General features: G+C 41.9%; 1 protein-coding gene across 1 annotated transcript; it reads right to left on the reverse strand.

Moving 5' to 3' along the window:
- Positions 1–1,291: 1,291 nt before the first annotated feature.
- Positions 1,292–26,802, reverse strand: isoc1 (isochorismatase domain containing 1). Its single transcript, XM_073072020.1, has 5 exons — positions 26,403–26,802; positions 19,323–19,442; positions 10,093–10,296; positions 4,192–4,308; positions 1,292–1,769 (listed from the first exon to the last, which is right to left on the reverse strand). The coding sequence occupies exons 1-5, from the start codon at positions 26,649–26,651 to the stop codon at positions 1,623–1,625; spliced, it is 837 nt and encodes a 278-aa protein (XP_072928121.1). The 5' UTR covers positions 26,652–26,802; the 3' UTR covers positions 1,292–1,622.
- Positions 26,803–27,957: the final 1,155 nt, after the last annotated feature.

The following is a 27,957-nucleotide window of genomic DNA, read 5'->3' on the forward strand; positions in this document are numbered from 1 at the left end:
GTAACCATTTGTTAAATGCTTTTATGGAAAAAAAAAGGCTGATATGCCTGAAAAGCAGAGACAAGTGTCATCTGTTAACTCCATATAAACAAGATATTTTGAAATCTTCTTAATCACGAATGCAAATCTCAAACCATATAACAATTACAGCACGGAAACAGGCCATCTTGGCCCTTCTAGTCCGTGTCGAACGTTTACTCTCATCTAGTCCCACCTACCTGCACTCAGTCCATAACCCTCCATTCCTTTCCTGTCCATATACCTATCCAATTTTTTTTTTAAATGACAAAATCAAACCTGCCTCTACCACTTCTACTGGAAGCTCGTTCCACACAGCTACCACTCTCTGAGTAAAGAAGTTCCCCCTCGTGTTACCCCTAAACCTTTGCCCCAAACTCTCAACTCATGTCCTCTTGTTTGAATCTCCCCTACTCTCAATGGAAAAAGCCTATCCACGTTAACTCTATCTCCCTTATAATTTTAAATGCCTCTATCAAGTCCCCCCTCAACCTTCTAGGCTCCAAAAACTGGGGTCTACACATTGACACAGCAAAGCAACAATCTGCTGAAGGCAGATTGAACTCCATAGTTCAGGCAGCATGTGGTAGGGGGTGGGGAGAGAAATTGCTGGCATTGAGCTGAAATCCTGCTTCAAGATCCTGGATTAAGCCCACATCCCAGTCATTTAATAGCTTTGGAAGCAAACTACTATATGAAGTCAACTGGTTTCCCACCAATGTCCCTTGACTTTGCCAATCAGCTGTGCAAATCTTCTATGGCAAAGTATGAAAGGAGCAGCCAAAATGAAATGAGACACCTTAACAATTAGTTAAAGTAGTTTAAACATGATGAAGCTAGCCAGAGGGGAATAATTGCTAGAAATCCTGCAGAATAAATTGAAGACACTGAGGCATTAATCAAGTCGCACTGAAACTGTAGACGGCTCCTTACCTCCAACCAGTAAGGGCACACTTTTTAACAATAGTGTACTAACAGCCTGTTCAAAGGATACCATTACAAAGGACAAAGGTGATTACATTACAGACAACATGAGATGTCTGGTGTTACAGTCACGGAAAAACATGGTCTATAGTTTGACTGGATTATTACATTTACACAAGTATAAAAAATTTGGAGATTCTCTTTTTCATGCCATTCAACACCTTAGGTAACATAATTTAACCAGTTCAGTCTCCTTTACTGATTTCAATTGCAGCTACCATCTTTGACTCAAGGCTGATAGTTACAGGTCTGATTGCCCCCAAACAAAAGGTAATCAGGTATAACAGCGCATATTTTAAAGCAGTTTAATTGATTGCAGTAGTTTACAAAATGACTACAGAACAAAATGTAATTGCATTTACAAAGTGCACAGTTAATCAAAAATCATGCAAATCCCTCAGCATATCTGCTTAAATATGCACCTGTTAACCTGGATGAAATACTATTCCATAATATTCAAAGCCTACAACAACATATAGACAGAAAAATGTGACTATAAAAAGATATTGCTACCAGAACAATTCTAAGCACTTATGCCTGATGTCCTTTGTAAGCCAAAATTAAATATGTCTCCAGGTTTTTTTCCCAGATGAATCTTTTGCCAGATGCCTTGACATTGCTCAGACCTTGGACAGAAGTCCGGACTCCGGAGCACTTGCCTTGATGAGGTTTTGAATTTCCTTGAAATGGGGATGTTCCTTATCACCAGTTAGTTGCAGAAGTATGGCTTCACTAGTAGTAACTATAATCCCTGTATGAGCGAGGCGCTTTGAAAAGAAATAAAAGATTAAATAAAACTTCAAGTACTGTTCCGTGGTAACAGTGCTGCAAACAAACCTAGCTGTGTTTTACTTCCCTTCCCCACAATCAATTTTCTCCTCTCCTGAAGGTCACTGGAGAATCAGTTGACATAACCTCGCCATCCTTAGGACCTCATCCAGAAGGCTTTCCTTTGTGTCAGCCTACTGGTTTCAGTGCCGCAAAATTTTTTATCCTGTTCGTATTCAGTAGTTAAGGGAACACATTTTACCGCAAGAGTCATTAGGTATAGCTCAGAAATTAAAATCATGATCGCTTTCTAAGCCAAAACATTTTAAGGCCATCTTTAGCATCCAAACAGATGAATCAGCAGAGCACAAGGATGGAATTGGGAATGCAGTCCAAGGCAACTCTGATTTGAACACTTAAACCTGAATGCTGATTATGGTCCAGCTGGTAGGGTTCCAGGTCAGAAAGTTAGGATTGAATCCGAGTACAAGAACATACTGAGGGAGCATGCTACTACTGCATATCTAGCTGTCCAATTAAATCCTAAATTTTGCTCTCATCTGCTCTCAAGCAACACACAAGATGTGTGAAGAACTCAGCCAGCATCTATGGAGAAAAATGAAGCAGATGAAGGGACTTGACCCGATAAGTTGTCTTTTTATTTCCTTCCGTAGATGGTGCCTGAGACATTGACTTGACCTTTAAGTAATCCTTAAACTGGAAACAGTTAAATTGGTAATTATCTTATCGCTGTTTGTGAAGCCTTGCTATGTGCTAACTCACTGCATCATTTTGCACATAATTAGTGATTACAATTTAAAGGCAATTCAGTAGCACTCCCATCTACTGCGAAGAAGTGCATTGAGAGGTTGGTCACGTCTAGCATTAACTCCAGTCTAAACATGTACCTGGACCGGCTACAATTTGCCTACTGCTGTAATAGGTCTACAGCAAATGCAATCTCATTGGCTCTCCACTGACCTTGGACCACCCAGAAAACAGCAATACCTATGTGAGGCTGTTTTTTTGATTACAGCTCAGTATTGAACACAATAGCAGCTTCAGTACTAATCAACAAGCTTCAAAACCTGGGCCTCTGTACCTCCCTCTTAAACTAGATTGCCAACTTCCTCAGCGGGAGATGCAGATTGGAAATAGCATCTCCTCTGATAATCAATACAGCCGCACATCAAGGATGGATACTTAGCCCACTGCCCACTCTCTACACCCATGACTGTATGACTAGGCACAGCTCAAATGGCATTTATAAACTCACTGATAAATGTCATAAGCAGGTTTTCAGACGGTGATGAGGAGGCAAATTTATGGGAGATAGATTGGTGGGTTGAGTGGTGTTGCACAGCAAGCTTACACTCATTGTCAGTAAGTTCAAGGAACTGATTGCGGATTTCAGACAAGGGAAGTTAGGAGAACACACACCAGTCTTCATCGAGGGGTTAGCAGTGGAAAGGATGAGCAGTTTCAAGTTCCTGGGAGTCTATGTCTCTGAAAATCTATCCTGGCCCAACATATTGATGTAACTATGAAAAAAGCATGCGAGTATATTTACAAAATACAATTAAGTTGGTCAGTAAAACTATTGAATATCTTTTCTTTGTACTTTTGTCAGTTAAATAAAGGTTCACGTGAATTAACATATCACAGATTTTTGTTTTTATTGCATTTTAGAAAATATCCCAACTTTTCTGGAAATGGGGTTTGGAGAATCATCCCAGCTAGATTTTCTTGGGATTCAATAAAAAGCAAACTTGTTAGCCCAGCACACCATGGCTATGTATCCCTTATATAATCATTTACCAGAGATCCATTCCAGCAAGTTTACGTACCGAACAGAATAGCAACTTTTGAGTATCATGCCACATATGGATAAATAGCCATGAACAGGAAAACGAGCAGCAAAATCCTCAAAGGAAAAAGCTACATCTCTGCAATTTGACAAAATCAGCAAACCATAACACAATTCTATCTGAGCATCACAGGTTTCTGAGGTAATAAGGATATTTTCCCACCAAAAGCAGAGGACTGAAGGAATCTAACAAGCGCATAAGGGAGGTTTTGAGGACCAATGGTCATTGTTAGATAGCCAATTTCATGTGCTGTCTCCAGCATAAGTTCCCATTGGACAAGTTAATGGTGCCAGTTTATTGGTGTGTTAAGTATGCTATTTTACTGGGCAGAATTTCTGACAGTCTGCCAAGACAAACAATGATAGTAAGGTGTTACTCTAAGTGTTAATCAACACTTACTACTGACAAAGAATATTTATCAGGACAGGGTAGGGGAATGTGGTGGCTTTTGCCAGAAGCAAATGTTAAAAGTGTGGAAAGAATACAGGTAATAAAACTATTTTTAAAATATACCTGTATATGCATATTACACAATTTGAAATTAAACTCTTACCTCTAAAGCAAACATTCTGTCCATCATACTTCTTGAAGAAGTAGCATCAGCTACAATATGCACTTCAAGGCCTCTCCCGATCAGATCCAGAGCAGTTTGTTGTATGCAGATATGAGTCTATCCAAAAATAAAAGCAAATTACCAGCTCTTTCATTAAGCAGCAGCCCATATCAAATTTGTAAAAAAAAGATTAGCTAGGAATAATCAGAAGGAAGTGGTTTCTATTTATGTTTGAAAACAAAATAAAAATTAAATCCAGAATAGTTTGAAGAACTCACCTGATACATGTATTTAACTATTTTAGTCTGATTCTTAGTGATCATGAAAACAGTAGCATTGTCATCCAAGTGCTAAAATCTTCACTTGAACTAAGTATGGATCAACTCTAAAATAAAGTATGGTCTTACTTCAAAGGTGTAAATTCTAGTTTTCCTCCTACAGATATAACCAGTAGCAGAATTTATGATGGTCCGCCTCTGTCGGAGGTAATGTGGGCCGGTACCCCGAAGCGTGCTACCCAGGTTGCAATCAGTGCTCGGGTGCAGGAATCGGCAGATGTGTCGGTGAGCAGGACCGCCTCTGGCCACCTCATGAACCGGTCTACCATAGTTAGGAGGTACCGCGCTCCTCGGGACACTGGTAGGGGGCCCACGATATCCATATGAATGTGGTCGAACCTCCGGTGGGTGGGTTCGAACTGCTGCGGCGGGGCTTTAGTGTGCCGCTGCACCTTGGCTGTTTGGCACTGCGCGCACGTTCTGGCCCATTCACTGACCTGCTTGCGAAGTCCGTGCCACGCGAACTTGCTGGAGACCAACCAGACGGTTGTCCTGATAGATGGGTGCGCCAAACCGTGTATCGAGTCGAAAACTCGCCGCCTCCAGGCTGCCGGGACGATGGGGCAAGGTTGGCCGGTAGCCACGTCGCACAGGAGGGTCCTATCACCTGGGCCTACGAGAAAGTCCTGCACCTGCAAACCCGAAACTGCGGTCCTGTAGCTGGGCATCTCGTCATCTGCCTGCTGCGCCTCCACCAGTGCTGCATAGTCCACCCCTAGGGACAGGGCCTGGACAGCTGGTCTGGAGAGTGCGTCCGCCACGACGTTGTCCTTTCCCAAGACGTGCTGGATGTCCATCGTGTACTCGGAGATGTAGGACAGATGTCGCTGCTGGTGAGCCAACCAGGGATCGGACACCTTCGTGAACGTGAAGGTCAACGGTTTGTGGTCCGTGAACGCGGTGAACGGCCTGCCTTCTAAGAAGTACCTGAAATGCCGGATTGCCAGATACAGTGCCAACAGCTCCCGGTCAAAAGCACTGTACTTGAGTTTGGGTGGTCGTAGGTGCTTGCTGAAGAACGCCAAGGATTGCCAGCACCCCTCGATGAGCTGCTCCAGCACCCCACCGACTGCTGTGTCAGATGCGTCCACCGTGAGTGCGGTCAGAACGTCCGTTCTGGGGTGCACCAGCATCGCGGTATCTGCCAAGGCTTCCTTGGCTTTAACAAAAGCTGCCGCGGCCTCCTCGTCCCAAGTAATGTCCTTGCCTTTACCCGACATCAGGGTGTACAAAGGGCTCATGATACGGGCTGCTAAGGGGATGAAACGGTGGTAGAAGTTCACCATACCAACGAACTCCTGTAGGCCTTTGACTGTGTTGGGCCAGGCAAAATGGCGGATCGCATCTACCTTGGCGGGCAGAGGTGTTGCCCCGTCTTTGGTAATCTTGTGGCCCAGAAAGTCGATGGTATCGAGACCGAACTGGCATTTGGCCAGGTTGATCGTGAGGCCGAAATCACTCAGGCGGGAGTAGAGCTGGTGGAGGTGGGACAGATACTCCTGGCGACCACTGCTGGCTATAAGGATGTCGTCCAAATAGATGAACGCAAAGTCCAGGTCGCGTCCCACCGCATCCATTAGCCGCTGGAACGTCTGTGCGGCATTCGGAGGAACTCGAACACGCTGAACGGGGTGATAAGTGCTGTTTTGGGGATGTCTTCAGGGTGCACCGGGATTTGATGGTATCTCTGGACGAGGTCTACTTTGGAAAATATTCTTGCCCCATGCAGGTTTGCTGCAAAGTCCTGTATGTGTGGCACGGGGTAGCGGTCTGGAGTTGTAGCCTCGTTCAGTCTACGGTAGTCGCCGCATGGTCTCCAACCCCAAAGCTGCTTTGGGCACCATGTGCAGGGGGGAGGGGCCCATGGGCTGTCAGACCTCCATACGATCCCCAATTCCTCCATCCTCTTGAACTCCTCCTTCGCCCGGCGGAGCTTTTCGGGTGGGAGCCTTCATGCGCGGGCGTGGAGGGGTGGTCCCTTGGTTGGGATGTAGTGCTGAACCCCGTGTCTGGGCATGGCTGCCCTGAACTGTGGTGCCAGAATCAATGGAAAGTCTGCCAGGATTCTGGTGAATTCGTTGTCCAGGTGTGGGGCCAGCAACTTGGCTTCACCCAGGGAGAACGTCTGGAAAAGTCTCAGCATGTACCAGTCTCTTCCCTTGCAAGTCGACCAGCAGGCTGTGAGCTCGCAAGAAGTCCGCCCCCAGGAGTGGTTGGGCCACCGCAACCAGTGTGAAGTCTGATGTGAACTGGCTGGCGCCGAACTGCAGCTGCACTGTGCGGGTGCCGTAGGTCCGTATCGTGCTGCCATTTGCGGCCCTCAGGGTGGGTCCTGGCTTCCTGTTGCGGGTGTCATACCTCGTCGGGGGCAAGACGCTGATTTCCGCTCCGATGTCGACCAAGAAGCGGCATCCTGACTGTTTGTCCCAGACGTACAAGAGGCTGTCCTGGTGGCCAGCCGCCATAGTCATTAGCGGCAGCTGGCCCTGGCCCTTGCAGGGCCGGCGACAACGGCGGGCTTTTGTGCCCCACCGCTGGTGGTAGAAACACCACTGTTCACTGGCCTCCTCACTCCTGCCTCTGTGTTGTGTGCGCCCCCCCGCCGGGCCTGGTCTGGTCCGCTGTTGGGCGCGTGGCCTGGTAATCTGATCCACGGACGCCACCTTCCAGGGGTTGCTGAAATTTGCGTCGGCCAGCAGCAGATGTATGTTGCTCTAGGAACGCTTGTTCGAACATGAGGCAGGGCTTGTGTCCGTCAGCCAGGGACAGCATCTCATTCATCAATGCTGACGGCACTCTGTCTCCCAAACCGTCCAGGTGAAGCAGGCGGGCACCCCGCTCACACTGTGTGAGGCCAAAAGTCCCAAAGAGCAGCGCTTTGAATGCTTCATATTTGCCTTCTACCGGGGGTGACTGCATGAAATCCGCAACCTGGACGGCCGCCTCCTGGTCAAGGGCGCTCACCACGTGATAGTAACGCGTGGAATCAGAAGATATCTGCCAAATCTGGAACTGGGCTTCTGCTTGGCTAAACCACACGCGTGGTCGCAGCGTCCGGAAAGTCAGCAGTTTTAGCGAAACTGCGTGAACAGATGAAGAGTAGGTCATTTTTGGTCCAAATCCCATTTGGACCGTCGGGGTCACCAATGTAGCGATGTGCTACACACAGCGGTGAAATAACGATATGCAGTTGGTAAGTCGTTTCGAGACTAGTTTATTCAAACTTCGCGGTGCTGGCATTTAATCCCTAGCGCCCGCCCTCTCCAGGCGGAAATGACGTCAGAGGTGCATTACCAAAGTCTCCCCCCGTGTGCTGGCTATTTGTGAGCCGGTTCGCCTGCGCAGAAAGTGGGTCGCCACAATGGCTTAGAATATATCAAGAAGAATTTTTGTGACCATAATGCCTTTTGTAAATGCTCTAATCATTTACTATTAAATTCCTTGCTGTTATCAATGTTTGTCCTTGTGTTGGGCTCAGTCACAGGGAAGGGCTTGCTCTCTTGCAAAGTCCAATTCAGCCTTTTTGCCTCCAATGTTCTCCATCAGTTGCAGTACACACCAAAATTTGCATTTATGTACTTTCCAAACTCATTCAAAAAGTTGCCTTCAGATTACAATGAACTTTGGGATAAAGTGATAAGTGGGGTGCTTGAAATGATAAATCAGAATCAGAATCAGACTTTAATCGCCAAGTACCTATGCACATACAAGGAATTTACTTCCGGCAGATGTTGTCTCTCTGCTCATAACAATAATAATGATAAATATAAATTGTACATACAGGTAGTGCAATCCAAGTAATAGTTAGCTGACAGTTAACCGACAGTTAACTGTTCAGCAAAGTGACCGCAGTAGGGAAAAAACTTCTCCAGTGCCTATTAGTCTTAGTCTGGAGGGAGCTGAAGCGCCTACCAGACGGAAGCAGATCAAACAGTCCGTGCGCAGGATGGGAGGAGTCCTTTATGATGTTCCCCGCCCTCTTCTTCAACCTGGAAGAGTACAGGTCCACAATAGAGGGCAGGGAGGCTCCAATAATGCGCTCGGCAGTCCTCACTGTGCGCTGTAGTCTGGTTCTATCCTGCTTGGTGGCGGCTCCAAACCACACAATGATGGAGGTGCACAGGACAGGCTCAATGACTGCAGTGTAGAATTGCAGCAGCAATTCCTGAGGCAGACCGTATTTCCTCAAGAGCCGCAGGAAATACATCTGCTGCTGGGCCTTCTTCAGGATGGAGCTGATGTTCTGCTCCCACTTCAGATCCTGAGAGATGGTGGTTCCCAGGAACCTGAAGTTCTCCACGGTGGACACAGGGCTGCTGAGGACTATGAGGGGAGACATAGCGAGGGGAACACAAGATATTCTACAGATGCTGGAAATCCAGAGCCACACACATAAAATGCTGGCGGAAGTCAGAAGCAGGTCAGGCAGCTCTGAGAAGCGGCCCCAAAAGTCAACTGTTAATTTATTTCCATACACTTTGTGTGTGTTGCATAAAATGGTGGTGTTTAAAAAGTGCCTTAGAAGAGGAAGGGAATGAATACAAGGCATAAACACAAAAATCACTCTTTGACAAAGCAGAAGGCAGCATCACACTTAAGTACTTAGATATGTAATCAATAAACTGCAATATGCAGATGCTCATGACCACATACTCCTAATGCTTTGAGCCATCATGGTCAGATGCCTCTTCAGAACTTCAAATGAGACCAAATTTCTCTGGGGGCCCCCAGGCGATGACAGGATTCTATCCCAGAGTACTGTTTGTAAATCAGAAATGAACTAAACAGTATGTGGGAAGAGGATCACAAAAAAAAAAGCTGTGACAGGAGAATGAGCAGGCATGGGAATAGCAGCTGCCAGCCGGACTCACTGACTCAATGAGGCAACGAATCCGCTCAGCATTCTCGACCTTGCGTGAGGCAGCTGGTGTGATGGTGGGTTATAAATTCATATGCAAGTGCCCTATTCCCATCTGGGAAAGGATGCCTGTAACTCTGCATCATTCCCCATCCATGCTGCCGTTCTCAAATGGTAGTTTGATGTATGGGCTACCCAAAGTTAGGCGCTCGTAACCTGGCCAGAACTGTACTTCTAACCAGCACTGGCAAGAGCCTTGCTAATTTGTTACTTGTCTGTGTCTCTTGAAAAGCAGCTTTTCAAATTCAAGATCAGTGGTTCAAATTTTACCCTTATCAATTCACAAGCACAGTGAACAGATTTATCTCAAAAAGGTGACAATAATTAGGAAAAACATATCAATCACATCCATAATGCGTATGCATATATAAGAATCCACAGACAGAATACTTACCTATTTATTTTTTGAGACGCAGTGCAGAATAGGCCCTTCAAGGCATGCCGTCCTGCAAACCCTGAGTTAATCTGAGCCTAATCACGGAACAATTTACAATGACCAATTAACCTCCCAACCGATATGTCCTTGGACTGTGGGAGGAATCTCAAGCAGTTGCAGGGAGAACGTACAAAAGCCTCACAGGCAGCAGCTGGCATATGGCATATGAAGGACAAAGTTAATGTATACAAAATCAGATATCTACGTACCTCCACTCCAAACAACACAACACTTTGAATGCCCGGGATTTCATTAAGAGCTGCTTCCACCTCAGGTACAACCATTGAAAATTTAGTTTTAGGCACAACCAACTTGGCTGATGTGACATCGATTTCTGCAACAGTACTCCCAAGTCCTTTTGGATATTGTTCAGTAACAATAACAGGAATTCCCAAAATGTAGGCACCCTGTAGCTGGTGATATATTCAAAATAATGTTGCATAAATACACAATGATATACAGTAACATTTCATAAAACCATTTCGTAACTCTTAATATCCCATATTACTTAAGACAATTATATTTTAATAACAAAGGAATATTCACAGCACCAAGAGAAACACCACAAAAACACAATATTTTTATGTGAATCATTCAAATAAAAAGCAAGACATATGACAGGGTAGTAGATCATAAAATTAAAGATGAATTAATAAAGTGAACAACAAGAAGGAATTTCTCATTTGATTAGTTACGACTGGAGTTGATAGGTACTGCACAGACGCAACAGAAGTGTTCCTGCGTAGGTCCGGCGAAGAGCTTTAAAAATCCAGTCTCTATAAAAGAGAGGTACCACCTAACAGAACACCCCTGTCACCGTCAGAGTAGTCTGAGTCAGTAGTAAGGCCTTGGTTCAACAAAGCTTTGGCAGAACAGGCAGAACGAGGTAAGTAGGTAAGTTCATTCCTCCTTTCTTTTTTTCTGAAATAACTCTTGAGAGAATAGGAGGTATGTCTGCAGAGACAGCGTTCTGTTCTGGGTGTTAGATGTGGGATTTCCATCCTCTCTGATGGCCACAAACGCACCAGGTGCATCGAGCTGCAGTTCGATGACCTTCGGCTTGTTAGGGAAAGTGAAGCAGTGATAGACAGGAACTACAGCAAGGTACTCATCCCAAGGCTACGGGAGACAGATAAATGGGTGACAGTCAGGAGAGGGAAAGGAGAACATCAGATAGTGGAGAGTATCCCTGTGGCCTTCTCTCCCCAACAAGTACTCCATTTTGAGTACTGTTAGTGGGGAGACAACCTAACTGGGCTATAATACGATCATAATATGATTCAATTCATACTGCAATTTGAGAGGGAGAAGCACAAGTCACATGTATCAGTATCGCAATGGAATAAAGGGAATTAGAGGCCTGAGAGAGGAGCTTATCCAGGTGGATTGGAGAAGGACACTCATGGCTTGATGGCATAGCAGAGATGGCTGAAGTTTCTGGGAATAGTTCACAAGGTGAAAGATAGTTAAGTCCCCCAGAAGTTGTTCTCAAATGGCAGGGGTAAACAACCGTAGCAGACAAGAGAAATTATGTACTGCATAAAAGTCAAGGAAAGGGGATACAAGGTAGCAAAAGTAAATGGGAAGCTGGATGATTGGGAAGCTTTTAAAATCCAACAAAAGGCAACTAAAAAAGCTATAAGAAGGGAATAAGAGGGCAAAGAAGCCAATTAATATAAAGCAGGATACTAAAAGTTTTTTTCAGTTATAAAAGAGTGAAAGAGAGGTCAGAGTTGATATTGAACCACTGGAAAATGATGCTGGTGAGATAGTAATGCAGGACAAAGAAATGACAGATAAACTTGATGGATACTTTGCGTCAGTCTTCACTGTGGAAGACACTATCAGTGTACCACAGGTCCATGAGCGTCAGGGAGCAGGAGTACCATTGTTACTATAAAAGGAAAAATGCTAGGTATATTCAAAGGTAATAAGGCGGATAAGTCACCTGGACCAGGATGGACTACATCCTAGAGTCCTGCGAGAGGTCGCTGAAGAGATAATGGATGCATTGGTCATGATCTTTCAAGAATCACTTGATTCTGGCATGGTCCCAGAAGATTGCAAATGTCACTCCACTCTTTAAGAAGGGAGGAAGGCAAAAGAAAGGAAATGTTAGGCTATTTAGCCTAACCTCTGGTTGTGAAAGTGTTGGAATCTATTATTAAGAACGAGGGTTCGGGGTAGTTGGAGACAAATAATAAACAAATCAAAGTGAGCATGGTTTCTGTAAAGGGAAATTTTGCTTGACAAATCTGTTAGAATTCATCGAGGAAGTAACAAGCAGGATGGACAAGGGAGAGGCAGACAATGTCATTTACTTGAATTTCCAGAAGACATTTGATAAGGTGCCACACGAGACTGCTGAACAAGATAAAACTCAATGGTGTCACAGGAAAGATACCGGCATGGATAGAGGACTGGCTGACAGGCAGGAGGCAGCGAGTAAGAATAAAAGGGGCCTTTTCTGGTTGGCTGCTGGTGACTAGTAGTGTTCCTCAGGGGTCAATATTGGAACCAACTCTTTTCACATTGTTTGTCAATAATTTGGATAATGTAATTGATGACTTTGTGGCAAAGTCTGAAGATAGGTGGACGGGTAGGTAGTGCTGAGGAAACAAGATGACTGCAGCAGGACTTAAGACAAATTAGAAGAATGGGCAAAAAAGTGTCAGATGGAATATACAGTGTAGGAAAATGTACAACAATGCTTTTTTGGTAAAAGGAGCAATAGTGCAGACTATTATACTCCTAGAATGTTAATTTACAGATCGAGTCTGTGGTAAAAAAGGCAAATGCAATGTTGGCATCTATTTTAAGGCAATAGAAAATAAAACCTACTGAATGTTGAAAGGACTAGATATGGTGGATGTGGAGAGGATGTTTTGTATGGTGGGCATATCCAGAACGAGAGGGCACAGCCTCAAAATTGAGGAACAACCTTTTAAAACAGAGGTAAAGTGGAACTTTTTTTTTAGCCAGACAGTAGTGAATCTGTGGAATGCTCTGCCACAGACTGTGGGAGGTCAAGTCCATGGGTATACTTAAGGCAGAAGTTGATCGTTTCCTGACTGTCAGGGCAACAAAGGATATGGTGAGAAGGCAGGTGTATGGGGTTGAATGGGATCCTGGATCAGCCATGATGGAATGGCAGAGCGGACTCAATGGGCTGAATGGCCTAATTCTGTTCCTATGTCTTATGGACTGAAAGAAAACATTTGAATTCTGATATCAGTTAACACAACATTAAACTTCTAAAAGGGATACATACAGAACACCAGACTGGGAGGAAAGGCAGGTGGAGTGTTTAATGAGTTTTATGAGGACACTGGATAAACACTCAGCAGAGAAACACAAGCACTGAATTCTGTTTAAAATCTGGTATTAGCTAAATTATTTGTAGTTTCTCTAATGTAATCTACGTCATTGCTACTATTGCAGAAGACCATGTAGATTATACAAATAAAGACACGTCAATGTCTGGGGCCAAAGGGTAGTGAAAGGAACTGCCTGAACATTATGTGCAAATGATAAGCCAGCCACCACAATATTAACAGAGGTAGTAACAAAATAAAATACAAGGCCAGGTTTAACAGGGTGAATGTCAGCAACTGACACCAGTGCAGAAGGAGGCAGAGTTAATAGATCAATAAACTGTTTAAATGGAATGAAGATTGAAGGATATGGGGATAGAGTAAGATTTAATTGAAATGTACATAAAGAAGTGTTTGCAAAAGACATGAGGATGATGTGGATGGAACAATATTAGTACTGGAAAGACTTCCAAGGAGGTCTTCATGAAGTAGTTTGCACTATTTCATGATTTTAAAAGGCATATAAAGCAAAACTTGATTTGCAAATTGGTAACGAGGTAATAATATTGACAAGCATCTGTAAACCAGAGCAGATAAAAGGAAACAAATAGCTTCATGTAAGAAGAGCAGTGCAATAATCATGACACTCTTTAATCATAACATGGATTAGGTTAATCAAACTTGTAAAGGTAGCTAGCTACAGACACAATTCATACAATTCATTTTAACTAGTTTCCTAGAGCAATGCATTATAAATCTAGTAATGGATAATGAAAGAAATTTCTCATAGTAAAAGATCTCCCAAAACCTGATGATTATAATATGATGAACTCTGCATTCTGTTTCGGAGGTAACAAACTTGGGTCAGAACAATTAATAAAGGAAATTACAATAGAATACAAGATACTAATGTGGATTGGGCTGACAGATCAACTAGAAAAGCAACAGGCAAATAGTAGCAGCCATTTGAGAAGGTAATCCATTTCACTCAGTAAAAATCAAACCCCAGTAAAAAAGAAAGATGGGACAAAGAGAGAGATGAACCAATCATTGATAACAAATAAAGTTAAAAAGATATAAAAAGGAGTAAAATTCAACAGTAGGTGCAAAAATTGGGATAAATTCAGAATATAGCAGAGGATGACAAAAAAGATGAGAAAATAAGCTATGATGACAAACCAGTGACAAATATAAAAATAGGTAAGAATTCCTTTAAGAGCATAAGAATGGTCCAAGTGAATATTGATTTCCAAAAGAATAAGAAAGGGGAAGTAGCCATGGGAAACAAAAAAATAGCAGAAGAGTTAAACAGATATTCTGCAACATCCTTGTGGTAATAGTTACTATAAAACACCCCACTGATACAGAATAACACTGAGAAGGAATTAAATATATCCACTATCACAATAGAATAGGTACTAAGGAAAATAACGCAGTCTATGGTTAGTTAATCTCTTTGCCTGGACGGTTGCAAAACAGGAACCTAAAATTCATTAGTCTAAAGCAGTAGATGCTGGAGTTGGACTATATGTTCGTTACTTGAGAGAAAGGTAGCAAATGGATGGTAGCCAAATTTTAGGAGGACAAAAAAAATAACTGCGAAGGCTAGTTATAAGTAGGATGCAGACAGTTTAGAAAGAGATGCTGATATGTTTGGTGAGTGGGCAAAAAGTTGGCAAATTAGTTTAGTGTGAAAATGTGAAGTTACTCATTTCAGAAGGATTATTTACATGGAAGGTTACAGAAAGCTGCAGCACAAACTAATGAGAGCTCGTGTGCATTAAACACAAAAAAGCTAGCGTACAAGTGCAGCAAGTAATGAGGAAGACTACTGGAATATCAGCTCTTACTATAAAGGGAGTAGGAGTTTAAAAGTAGATAAGTCTAAATATACTCATATCATAGCCATTCTAGAGCACTGTGAAAAAATTTAGTCTCCCTCTTTAAGGAAAGATATTTCACTGGAAGCAGTTCAGAGAGGATTCACTGAGATGATCCTTGTGGAACTCCGTGGAAAGGTTACACAGTCCGGGATTCACTTCACTGGAATTCAGAAAAATGAAAGGCTATGTTATTCAAACAAATGCATCTCTCACGACCCCAGATGCTGAAATGACATCATGGGAGAATCCAGAACCAGAAGGCAATCTCATTAATGGCTTTCCTTCAATCAGAAGGTCACAACTAGAGATATTCACTGATGCTTGTACAATACTCTGCTCCATCTGCAACTCCTATGACAATGAATCAGTCCACAACGAAATGCAGCAAGAACCGAACATCATCCAGGCCTGGGTTGTAAGGCAGCACGCAACATTCAATATTCAAACAATACAAGTGACAAGCAATGACAATATCCAAAATCCAACAATCACCACGTGACATTCCATCACTATAAAATCCTAGAAGCCACCACCAACCAAAAACTGAACTGGAATCACCATGCAAAGAAATGCGGCTACAAGGAGCAGACCAGAGGGTAGGAATCCTGCAGCAAGTATCTGACCTCCGAACTCCCCAATAACAGTCCACCATCTACAAGGCGCAAGTTCGGAGTATGATGAAATACTGAACTTAAGCAACTTGGAACTGTACAAGACAAAGCAGCCTGCTTTGATAGACATCACATCAACAACCATTCACTCTCTCTACCACTACACACAGTAGCTATAAAAGCATCAGAATAGACTACCTGGAAGTTGCCTCCTAAGCCACACACCATCCTGACTTGGAAATATATTGCTGTCCCTTCACCATCACTAGGTCAAAATCCCAGAACACCTTCCCTATAGCATGGTGGTTATACAGGTTGAGTACCCCTTATCCAAAATGCTTGGGGCTGGAAGTGTTTCGGATTTTGGAATACATAATGAGATAGCTTGGGATCTCTGTTCTGACTGACTCCTGAATTTATGTGCTACCGGTAAGCAGTCTTTGTCTTGTGAACCACCTCTGGATCGTCGTCAATGCTGGCACATCTTTTCTACGATGAGGAGCCCAAAATTGTTCACAATATTCAACATTTTCCCAACCACTGAGGTCAGGCTAACTGGTCTATAATTTCCTTTCTGCTGCCTTCCTCCTTTTTTGTTTAGAAGAGTGGAGTAACATTTGCAATTTTCCAGTCCTCTGGCACCATGCCAGAGTTCAATGATTTTTGAAAGATCATTTCTAATGCCACCACAATCTCTAACGCTACCTCTTTCAGAACCCTAGGGTGCAGTTCATCTGGTCCGGGTGACTTAAGTACCTTTAGGTCTTTCAGCTTTTTGAGCACCTTCTCCCTTGTGACAGTAACTGCACCCACTTCTCTTCCTTCACAGACTCCAACATCAGATACACTGCTAGTGTCTTCCACAGTGAAGACACAAAATACTCATTTAGTTCATCAGCCACCTCTATGTCCCCAGTTATATTTTTGCCTGCCTCATTTTCTAGCGGTCCTATATCCACTCTTATTTCTCTTTTATTATTAACATACTTGAAAAATTTTTGCTATTCACTTTGATATTATTTGCAAGCCTGCTTTCATATTTCACCTTTTCCATTCTGATGATTTTTTTTAGTTGCTCTATGTAGATTTTTAAAACTTCCAAATCCTCCATCTTCACACTAATTTTTGCTTTGTTATATGCCCTTTTTTTTTGCTTTTACAATAGCTTTGACTTCCCTTGTCAGGCACAATTGTACTATTTTACCATTAGAGTATTTCTTCATTTTTGGAATACAAACGTCCTGCACCTTCCTCATTTTTCCCAGAAACGCACGCCATTGTTGCTATCTGATGCCCCCGCCAACAGCTCCATCCAATTTACTTTTGCCAACTCCTCTCTCATACCACTGTAATTTCTGTTACTCCACAGAAATACTGCTACATCAGTATTTACTTTCTCCCTATCAAATTTGAAGTTGAACACAATCATATTGCAATCACTGGTTCCTAATGGGTTCTTTTGCCTTAAACTCCTAAACCCCTCCGGTTCATTACATAACACCCAATCCAGTATAGCTGATCCCCTAGTAGGCTCAACGACAAATTGCTCTAAAAAGCCATCTCGTAGGCATTCAACAAACTCACTCTCTTGAGATCCATTACCAACCTAATTTTCCCCATGTTAAAATCTCCCATGACTACCATAACATTGCCCTTTTGACTCGCCTTTTCTATTTCCTGTTGTAACCTGTGGTCCACCTCCCAGCCATTGTTGGGAGGCCTGTATATAACTGCTATCCTTTTACCCTTACTGTTTAACTCAACCCACAAGGATTCAATATCTTTCACTCCTATGTCACATCATCTGGGAACCTTCCCAGCACCTTGTGGAATTTTCCACTTAATATTTCAGAGGTATTCAGATTTTGGAATTTCAGATAAGGGGTACTCAACCGACACTGGCATCTTAAAAGACTGAAGTAGTTCAAGAAAGCAGCCCACCAAAAACTTTTCCACAGCAAGTAGGGGTGGGCAATTAAATGCTGGCTTACCTGTGAATCCCACATCCCTTGAATATAAAAAAAAACAGAAGCAATCATTTACATCCAAGGTGAAGAAGAATCACCTCTCTCAAAAGCCTGTCAGTCTCTGGAACTCCTTGCTACAGAACAAAATCATTTTGAGGATATTTAAGGCTAAGATAGATAGATTACTAATCAGAAAGCACTGCAAATCACACTTGTGACACAATTATCATTCTAAGGGCATCATTCCCAGAGATGTGCAGAAAATTACACAATATACGATACATGCAGAGATCTAGAAATGGCAATCTAGGTTTTTCATCTTATTAAACCCTAATAATCAGAAAATCTAGATCACTGCATCACTGCAAAAGAAATTACACCAGCTACTAACTATGATCTCTGAACCAATTATTCACTTCAATCCAATAGCAAGTAGTGTTGCTTTTCTACTCCTGCAGATATCAGAAATCAGGACACATGATGCTCAGTTATATGACAATACCCTCCAAGAAAATGACATCCGGATGCTTCTGATACATTCATATTAAATTTTAAAAAATCTGTCAAACAATATGCCAGTATTATGCTCCAAAACCCTTTGCAGAGCAGTTAAAAGCTTGTGTGCAGAACCTTTATTTCTTTCACAGAAACGATTACTCATCTGAACACCAGAAAGTGAAATGATGTACATGCACGAAGTAATTTTGATACTGCGGGATATTCCTGTATACTCTGAAGTAAATACATTATAATCATTGCCCTGAATTGCAAAAGGAGGCATACATTTTACACACAATTTTGTTTTTCTATTTAAGGTTAACTAATCATTTCTAAAGGATTAAATGACATAATGAAAAGCAGTTCTTGACATAAAAATGTACAATAGCTCTTTTTGAAAAATAATGGATACCATTGTTTTACCACAGAACTGCCAAAAAAAATTCAAAACAGCAACAACTGGTCTTCTTGCATCCCAAGCTCTCTTGTGGGAGTGCTAGCTAGCAAAATACAAGATTACTCATGGAATTAATAGAAAAGATGGCCAAAAACCTCTTAGGTATTCAGAACAATTGAAAAAAGGGAAAATATAGAGATAGACAATAGATGCGTGAGTAGGCCATTCGGCCCTTCGAGCCAGCACCGCCATTCAATGTGATCATGGCTGATCATCCACAATCAGTACCCCGTTCCTGCCTTCTCCCCATATCCCCTGACTCTGCCAACTTTAAGAGCTCTATCTAACTCTTTCTTGAAAGCATCCAGAAAATTGGCCTCCACTGCCTTCTGAGGCAGAACATTCCATAGATCCACAACTCTCTGGGTGAAAAAGTCTGAGGAAACATTAAGTACTTGGGAGCTTGTTAGCTGAACTCATCAATTGATGGTGTGATTGATCAAGAATCGATGAGGGCCAGAATTGGATGTGCATATCTCAGATGGCTACAGCGCTGAAAGGGATCAAAGACAGAGGAACGCACACAGTCACAAGAAGGGAAATCCAATGATAAAATATTTGAATGAAGGCTGAGGGTTAACGTAGACTAAGAAGTAGATCTGATAGCTGACTGGGACCTTGTGCATAAATGCATTTTTGTCTTTATACTGTAATGCAGAAGACAGATCTAATTTCAGAGTGAACAGTAATAAACATTACGTAAACTTACTAGTCTTTGACCCACACTTATGATATCTCCAAAATACTTGATTGCTGGCCTGAACCTTTCTTGCATATCACAGCAGAAAAACACGGTACTGGAAGCTACAAGGTTTCCAAGTGAAGTCATCTGTAAAAACAAAAAAGGAATCACATCACTAGTGGCTATTCCACTTCTTTCTGTCCTCAAGATAACAAGTACATGGGTATGCAAAAAGGCAAAGGGGAAAGGTCCATTTACAATCGGCCTTTAATATTTTTCACTCAGTTCCTGGGCACCGAATGTCTATGTGCAAACTGAATACATTGGACAATGCATTCCAAATAAATAACATAACAGCAACAATTTGTACTCTTGTACCTTTGACGTGGTGAATGCCCCAAGACACTTGGTGTAAACTACAGGCAGTCCCCGAATTATGAACGTCCGACTTACGAACCAAGGATGGAGAACGCTGTCTGCTATTTTAAGTCAGATCACGGCGCCGTCTGCTGTTTAAAGTCGGATCATGATGCCGTCGCCATTTTAAGTCGTTGCCATTGACACTGTGTTGAGTGTGTAACTTTGTATTTGGCTTAAATTTTTCTTAGCAAGATTCAACTGGACCCCCCCCCCCCCCCCCCACTTTTCCGGTCAGCACCGCCTGCACTTGTCCCACTTAACCTGTCTCAGTGCGGTGGACTTTAGGACCCGGGGGAAACTCACTGCTGCTGAATCTGCAGTGTTTCTGTTCCGTTGATGGAAAACAATCACCACTGAAAATAAAGTGGAAATAATGAAGCAATTGGAAAGAGGTGAAATGCCATTGGTCATTGGAAAAGCGTTAGGCTACAGTCGGTCAACGATCGGAACAATTTTAAAGGATAAAGTGAGAATGATGGAGCATATGAAGGCCCTGCCCTGATGAAAGCTACAATTATTACTAAGCAACACAGTGGTTTAATTATTGAAATACATAAGTTTCTTAAGTGTTTTATATGCATAGAAAGGTAAAATATATACTATATACTAAGATAAACATTTGACTAACTGACGCTAAATAATACCAGATGTAGCTGTTCCGACTTGCGTACAAATCCGACTTAAAAGACGGACTCAGGAATAGAACTCATTTGTAACCCGGTAACTGCCTGTATATTAAACACAAGACCTCTCAAAGAAATAATATGACAGTTAACCAAAAGCTTTTTAGGTATAGAGCAGCATTCTCTTCAAAGTTTTTTTTACAGCTGATATTTAGCTTAAAATTGACAGTGCCAACTTCCTCCTACATAAGATATTCAAGGTGCTTTGAAAGATGATTAGTTTTGATCCTGTGAAATTCAGTGCGGTATTCATTTGAAACTAATTGGCAAGCTATTTGCAAGGTAAATTACTGAGCCACAGTTTTTTCCCCCTGCTAAATGAGGAAGTTGTTCAGATCATTCCAAATGGATGAAAGCTTTCCTTCTCTTCTGACTGCAGGGCAGATTTATGAGATTAATGCATAGTCTTATATACTAATGAGTTTGCTCATTCAGAAGAATCAGTCCATGCTAGACCACTTGAGCTTCCTTCCATTGGGTGAAATTGCTCATTTACATGCATTAATCTTATGATTTATTCCACATTCTCCCTCACCCTAAACTTTGCCCCCCATATGGTTGTCAGTGCCTCTTTAAAAACATCCATTCCATTTAAATCAATGGTAATAAGTGGCCTGTTCTCACTGCTCTTTTAGTAAAAAAAAGTTTACTCTGAATTTTATGTTGAATATGGTGGTTACTTAGATTTTAAGGACTGAATAATCATGAGTAACATAAAGGAACTTCATTAATCTACTACCTTAAAATTGTTTTTGGTGAAGCCTTCAAATAAGTGTGTAATTCCCTAGATCTTGCATGGTTTCCCTTGATGAACTACAAAAGAAAACCTCACCAGATCCTCCTCACCGACAGGAAATTGTACAGTATAGAAGAGAAATAATTATTAATCATCAAAAACATTGCAACTGCACCATCAATACAAATGCTTATATACTACATTTTTCCATTTCAATTGCATTTATTACAGTTCACAAATTTGCAAAAGATAAATTGCACACAAATAGAATTCCAGTAAAGAATTAAACAGGCTACTGAACATACATTAGAATCACAGGACCGAAAACAAGGTGACTGATAATTAGGCGCATGTCCAAACAAGCAACTGAAGATTCCAGTTCATTACAGCTTCACTGATTGTCAGGTGCAAAGCATGCCAATACAGTGGGGAATTCATGTTTATCGCTCTAGTGTCAGTTGAAGGAATTTTCATAGGACATTTTTTGGCGAGAAAATGATTACTGAAGAAAAGGTGCTACCTTATATATTGTTGAGAAAAATAAGAATTAATGATTTAGTTGCTGGATGTGCAAGTCATCTGTGCTGCAAAACGAGTGAAAAAGAAGAAATGAACAAATATTATTTATTTAGTGGGCCCTTCCAGCCATGCCACCACAGCAACCCCACAACCAATTAACGCTAACCTAATCACAGGACAATTTACAATGTCCAATTAACCAACCTGCTACATCTGTGGACTGTGGGAGGAAACTGGAGCATGGGGGGGGGGGGGGGGGGGGGGGATAATCCACTCATTCATGGGGAAGATGTGCAAAATCCTTACAGAAGGACACTAGAATTGAACTTTGAACTCCAGAACGCCGTGGGCAGTACTAGCGTCACACTACCCTCTGTGGCACCCAGTATGGAGGGGTGGGGTGGGGAACGCCATTGTGATGGCGTTTCTTTTAGCAGGCTTTCTTATTTTTACGAGGCTGAGTTGCCAACTCGATGCTCGACCCAGCACGGATGGAAAGCGTGCAAGGGGGCTGGCTGGATTTGAACTCGGGAGCCTTCGCTCCGAAGTCCAGCGCTGATGCCACTACGCCACCAGCCAGCTACCCAAATATAACAGGGATTAATCAAATTATTAGGAAACTGTGCCTCTGTTCAAAAATGTCCATCTTCAAAAGGAAAATTAAATCTTATGACTATCAAAATATTTAAGGTACTAGTTGAAAAAAACACTGAATAGCTAGTACCAACAACAATTTTAAGGTTACAAACAAAAAATACCATAATAGTCCAGAAGTGCTTTGTGATTGTTTACTAATGCTGTTTAATTATAAACAAGTCTTTAATACATACAGCCTATGCCTCTTATCAATTTAAATGCTACAAACAAATTCATTACGTACAGGTTATATTTCTACTGGGTCCATTGCATTACAAATAATCAGCCTTTGCAGAGACCAGAGTTAATTAACTTACAAGTCTCCATAGATGTTTATTTGGTACAATTATAGCATATGGCTCTTATGATAATTAAATCGGCACTAGGTGAGAGAACAAGGGTAAAGCATTCTCCAAAGTATAATCAAGCAGATATGAGGAATTGTGCAGCCATTGCAGGTCTTCTCATGTGTAGTACGAACTTTTAAGGGACCTGTGTCCAACTATATTTGAAGAATTCACCAAAAAAGTGGGTTTGCTACCACCTCACAGCACAAGAAGCTGGAGTCACTTAAAATGTCAATAAAACTGTGCAGTGAGGTGGGCAGAACTGTGGCATAACATTATCTTATTTCATGTAATTTGCTTGGGTACATTTGGTTGCGATTCTGACAATAAAAATGTCAGAAATTTCCATTATTATACTATAAAACTTACAGCAGCTGCAGCATTTTTCCACATACATGATCGAAGCACAGAAATCCTGAAGCTGCTGTCAATAATCCAGCTTATCTCAACAGATGTGCTGCTTTTCCAGACTCTTCCGGCCTAATAATCTCAAGAAATCATTGACTGAGTGAGCTAGTTTCTGTAGTTTAGATAAACAGTTCCTTTCACAAAATGCTTTCAAAATTATGCATTTATAAAAATATGGGCTGTGAATGAATTTTGAAATAGGATAGCAAGTTTAACAAACCTTTTGGTTATAAAATTTTATGATGCAGATTGCAATGTTTTCAGATAAATATTTCAAAATTATAAAGTGACTTCACTTTTGTTGTTTATGGAATGGTATTGCAGTTTTCACCTAATTGAAATTAAATATTTGAAGTCTTTTAAAAAATGTTTAGAATGCTACAATGCTCTTTCTTTCCTCATGTCCCATGTGTACAACTGGATGTCCAGTCAGTTTGATAAGAACACAGCCCTGGATGCAGGGGTTTCTCCTGAATTTAGACACAGAAACCGATGTGAGAAAAGTTGTAGTTCACACAGCATGGAGTGGCACTGATTCAAAAGTTGTAAAATTCAAAGTATATTTATTATCAAAGGACGTATATATCACCATTAACTACCTTGAGATTGACATACTCGCAGACATTCACTGGAAAACAGAGAAACACAAAGAGTGACAACCAACCAATGTGCAAAAGTAAACAAATACTGAGAATGCGAGTTATAAAATCCGTGAAAGTCAGTCCATGGGTTGTAGAATCTGCTCAGAGTTGATGTGATTAAAGTTATCTACATTGGTTCAGGAGTCAGATGGTTGAAGGGAAGTAGCTTCTGTTCCTAATAAAAAGGCCACTGATTGTAGATGCACAGTGGGGAGTATCCTGACGAGTTGCACCATGGCCTGGTATGGAAACAGCAATGCCCAAGAAAAATGTCTACACTCCAGTCCATCACAGGCAAAGCCTTCCCCACATTGAACACACCTACAAAGACTCAATAGAGCTCAAGAGAATATTTCTATATAATAGGAAGAATATTTTTCCATGGCTGGAAGTCTAGGTCAAGGGATCACAGTTTCAAATTAAGGGGTAGGCCACTTAGCTCCACAACGGGGAGAAATTTCTTCATGTATTCAAAACTGAAGTTGACAGATTAATGGTTATTAAAGGAATCAAGGAATATGCGGACATGACAGAAAAACGGTATCAAAACAGATAATCAGCCATAGCAGACATCCTCATTCATTTCTGTATGCACCCTTTTGGCTTGCTTCTCCATTTACCAACCAGATTTCCCCTTCAGCTTTTTTTTAAAGGTGAAACAATTAAATTTTTTTGAGAACTTTCTTCCACATTGATGCAACTTTATTCTTAGTTCTGTCACTGTTTAATACAAATTGTCTTGAGGGCACTAATCCAATAAGAGTAAGGAAGTAATATTGCAGCTATATACAATTTGATTAGACCACACTTGGTGCATTATGTTCAATTCAATTGTGGAGCATCAGAGGCTGAGGAGTCGTGATAAAAATTCATGAGGCAACGATAGAGTAGATGTCATAATCTTTTCTCCCCAGAGTAGAAATGTCAAATAATAACAGGTAGCATTTATGGTGAAAGGAGAAAAGTTTAAAGGAGATGTGCAGTACAAGTTGTTGTTTTTTTTTACATGGGATGGTAGGTACCTGAAATGAGCTGCCAGTGGTAGTGGCATTTAAGAGATTTTTAGATCGGCACATGAATATTCACGGAACAGAGAGGTATGAATAATATATAGGCAGGAAGGATTTAATTTGAATTTGTCTGTGCTCAGCATGGGTGAAGGGTCTGTTCCTGTGTAGTACTGGACTACATCTTCAATTTCAGTACATTAAATGTTACATGAACTGAACATCTGATCAAATCATTGATGTTAGCAACATAGCAATATCACACACTTAACTGAAACTACTGGGGGAAAATAATCAGAGAAAGTTATTGTAAATTAGTACTAAAATTTAAATATAGATGTTGTTCTATGAAATATCAAAATGTATATTAAAATACATTTGTCCACCATGGTAATCAAAGCTAAACCATACTATTCATGCCTCACCATCAGATATAAAAAAAATTACCAACAGCCCAGTGAAGGCAGTAATCAAATCTATTTTTTCTTGAACTCATGTCATGAATTTTGAATGAAGTTCTACATTTTGATGCATTGCTACCTCATTACAAATAATTACTACGTTGTTCTATGTCAAGTACTAAATCTTTAGAATAAGTAAATGGTGGGACATATATTTCAAAAATATTTTGAATTCTGAAATCCATTCACATCTCAAAAATGAAATCAGACGATCATATTCATGTAATTTAAAAAAAAGATTAAACAGGCTTTGTATAAAATCTACATGATCTATACAAATTAGATTCATCACTCCAGAGCATCTGTACCCAGATCAGCTTCAGCTGCATTAGTAAATGGAAGTGTGAATCGTTCACATCTGTCACTGCACCATCACCAGACTGAGAAATGGAGATAGGCTGTTAGACACACAGCTGCAGTTTTCTAATCAATTGAAAGTCTGGAAGAATGAATATTGGCTAAAATAAATCTCTTGCGTTGTTTTTGGATAGAGAACTGCTTACTGTATGGGTGTAATTTTAGCAATTAGCATTATTACAATGTTAATTAATGAAAACGTGTCACTTACTATTCTTTCAATTATTTCATTAGATAGTGACACAGTTAGACTAATAATCCTTCGCACATTTTGTAAATAAACATTTTGAAGTAAGTGATTTTGTATGTATACAGTACGCAGCTCCATCAAACTCTGGTACCTTTGTCTAGACGCAAAAGCTTCGCGTTTGGAGACAGTGCAATACGGGCAATGCACAGAGCGGCATACTTAGCGCAATCACATGGCCATACTTAAAATCAGCTCTGCTGATAGATGCCGACTTTTTTGAACAAAATAAGAATCATCAGCATATCCACCAATTTTGCAAAAAAAAAGCTAAATCACATTCATATTCAGTACTAAAATACAATGCGAATGATGTAAGGAAGTAGGGAAACGGGAAAAAAAAATCCTTTCTTGACTAGCTTTACCTGCGTAGTGCGACTACGCGGAAGACAACAAACACGCCACTTTGTATGCAGAGCCACATCTCACACTGACTGAGATTGCAACCAGTTGATGCGAGCGGCACTACACTTGTTACTTGCAAACCCCGGTGCAAGCCCATTTCCCGTGGCACTGATACTAATTCAGCACTTGGACCGCACTGAATGAGCCTAGCGGTCTGATCCGACGGGCGCAGCCGCTCCCGGACCGTGCAACCGAGCCGCACTGCTGAGCTGTAAGCATCGCTGCCCCGTCGGTACTCACCGGCACCTGCAGCGAGACTAACCGGAGTTTGCACCTCTCGGTGACGGCAAACCCTTTGGGCAGGTCGATGTACTCGCCCCATTCGGCCGAATACTGCTGGATGACGAACTTCCGATGCACGCCGATCAAGCCCCCGTACAGCGCCAGGAACTTCTGGATCAGCACCTCGTGGCCCGAGCCGGCGGGCACGGCGCACGGCCGGCAGAAGGACGAGAAGCAGAACAGCACCGGCACTTGGGCCTCCGCCATCTTCAGCTGGGCTGCTCGAGTATCCACCCCCGTCAACTCTAATCACAACACTGAAGTCCGCGCTTCCCCATCCGGCTGCACACAGGCGACAAACGCGGCGCGCTCGCTAGCCACAGCCCAGCCTGGGCCGTCCCGGCTCGACGTCACCAAACCCCGCCTCCCCACGCTCACGCAATCGGGCCCCTCCCCTTTCCAGCCTGACAACGCTCGGCTCCTCCTTCACGACGGAACGTCACTGGGAACGCTCCCACTCCAGACTACATCAATGAGACCCCATTTGGCCTCCAAATATCAGAACTATGTCCTTTGTTCACGCTCTGTAGTAAGCTGACCCCTTCCCCTCCCAGACACTGGGCTTGAAATGTTACATATTTCCCCTTGCACAGATGCAGGCAGACCTGCCTTGCGTTTCCAGCAACTTCTTTGTACTTGGCACTGCAGCTCCAATCTGTGCTCAGGAAATGTTATTACCCTCCAACCATCAGACTTCTGACCGCCATCGATAACTTCACGCACCATAACTCTGAACTGATTCCACTTTCAAGGATTCTTTCCAACTCAAGTTCTCAGTATTTTTTATTTGCACCATTCTCCTTCTTTTGCACATTGGGTTGGTTGTCTGTTTATATCTCTCTTTTGGTAAATTCTGTTGCATTTTATTTTACTGTAAATGTCTACGAAAATAACTCGGTAGAATATGGAAATATACATACTTTGTTAATAAATTAATCTTGAACATTGAACTTGGACACTTCTTAGTCTGCTGGACATTAGATTCATTGTTGTATGGCACCAAAGCAGAACCTGCGGCCCAACTAGCCCAGATGCTAGTCCCATTGGCTTGCGTTTAGCCCATACCGATCTAAGAGCTTTCCTAACAATGTACCTATCTAAGTATCTTCAGACATCATCCATTGTAATTATACCTCCCTCAGCTCTTTCCTCTGGTGATTTATTCCATATACCCATCACCCCATCTGGGGAAAAACTTGGTCTTCAAGTCTCCTTTCATTCGTTTACTTCTCATTTTAAACTTGAGCCCTCTAGTTTTAGATTTATGTTAGATTTATGATTATGCTTTCGGTGAGGGTCGCGTGACCTTATGAAGATGCGGACACTAAAAATCAGATGGCAGGGCGCAATAGCATTTTCAGTGCAAAGCTGTTTATGGTGTGCCAGAGGTGAAAACTTCTAGAATTACATTAAAAAATATTCCCTCTCCCCTCTGATTCAACAGGGGATTAAAGTGGTTACTTTTTATAACACTTGTGGAAAACTTTCTATTGATTTCTAAGAAAGTACATGT

This window comes from Hemitrygon akajei, chromosome 2 (assembly GCF_048418815.1).
Source record: "Hemitrygon akajei chromosome 2, sHemAka1.3, whole genome shotgun sequence".
Classification (NCBI taxonomy): domain Eukaryota; kingdom Metazoa; phylum Chordata; class Chondrichthyes; order Myliobatiformes; family Dasyatidae; genus Hemitrygon; species Hemitrygon akajei.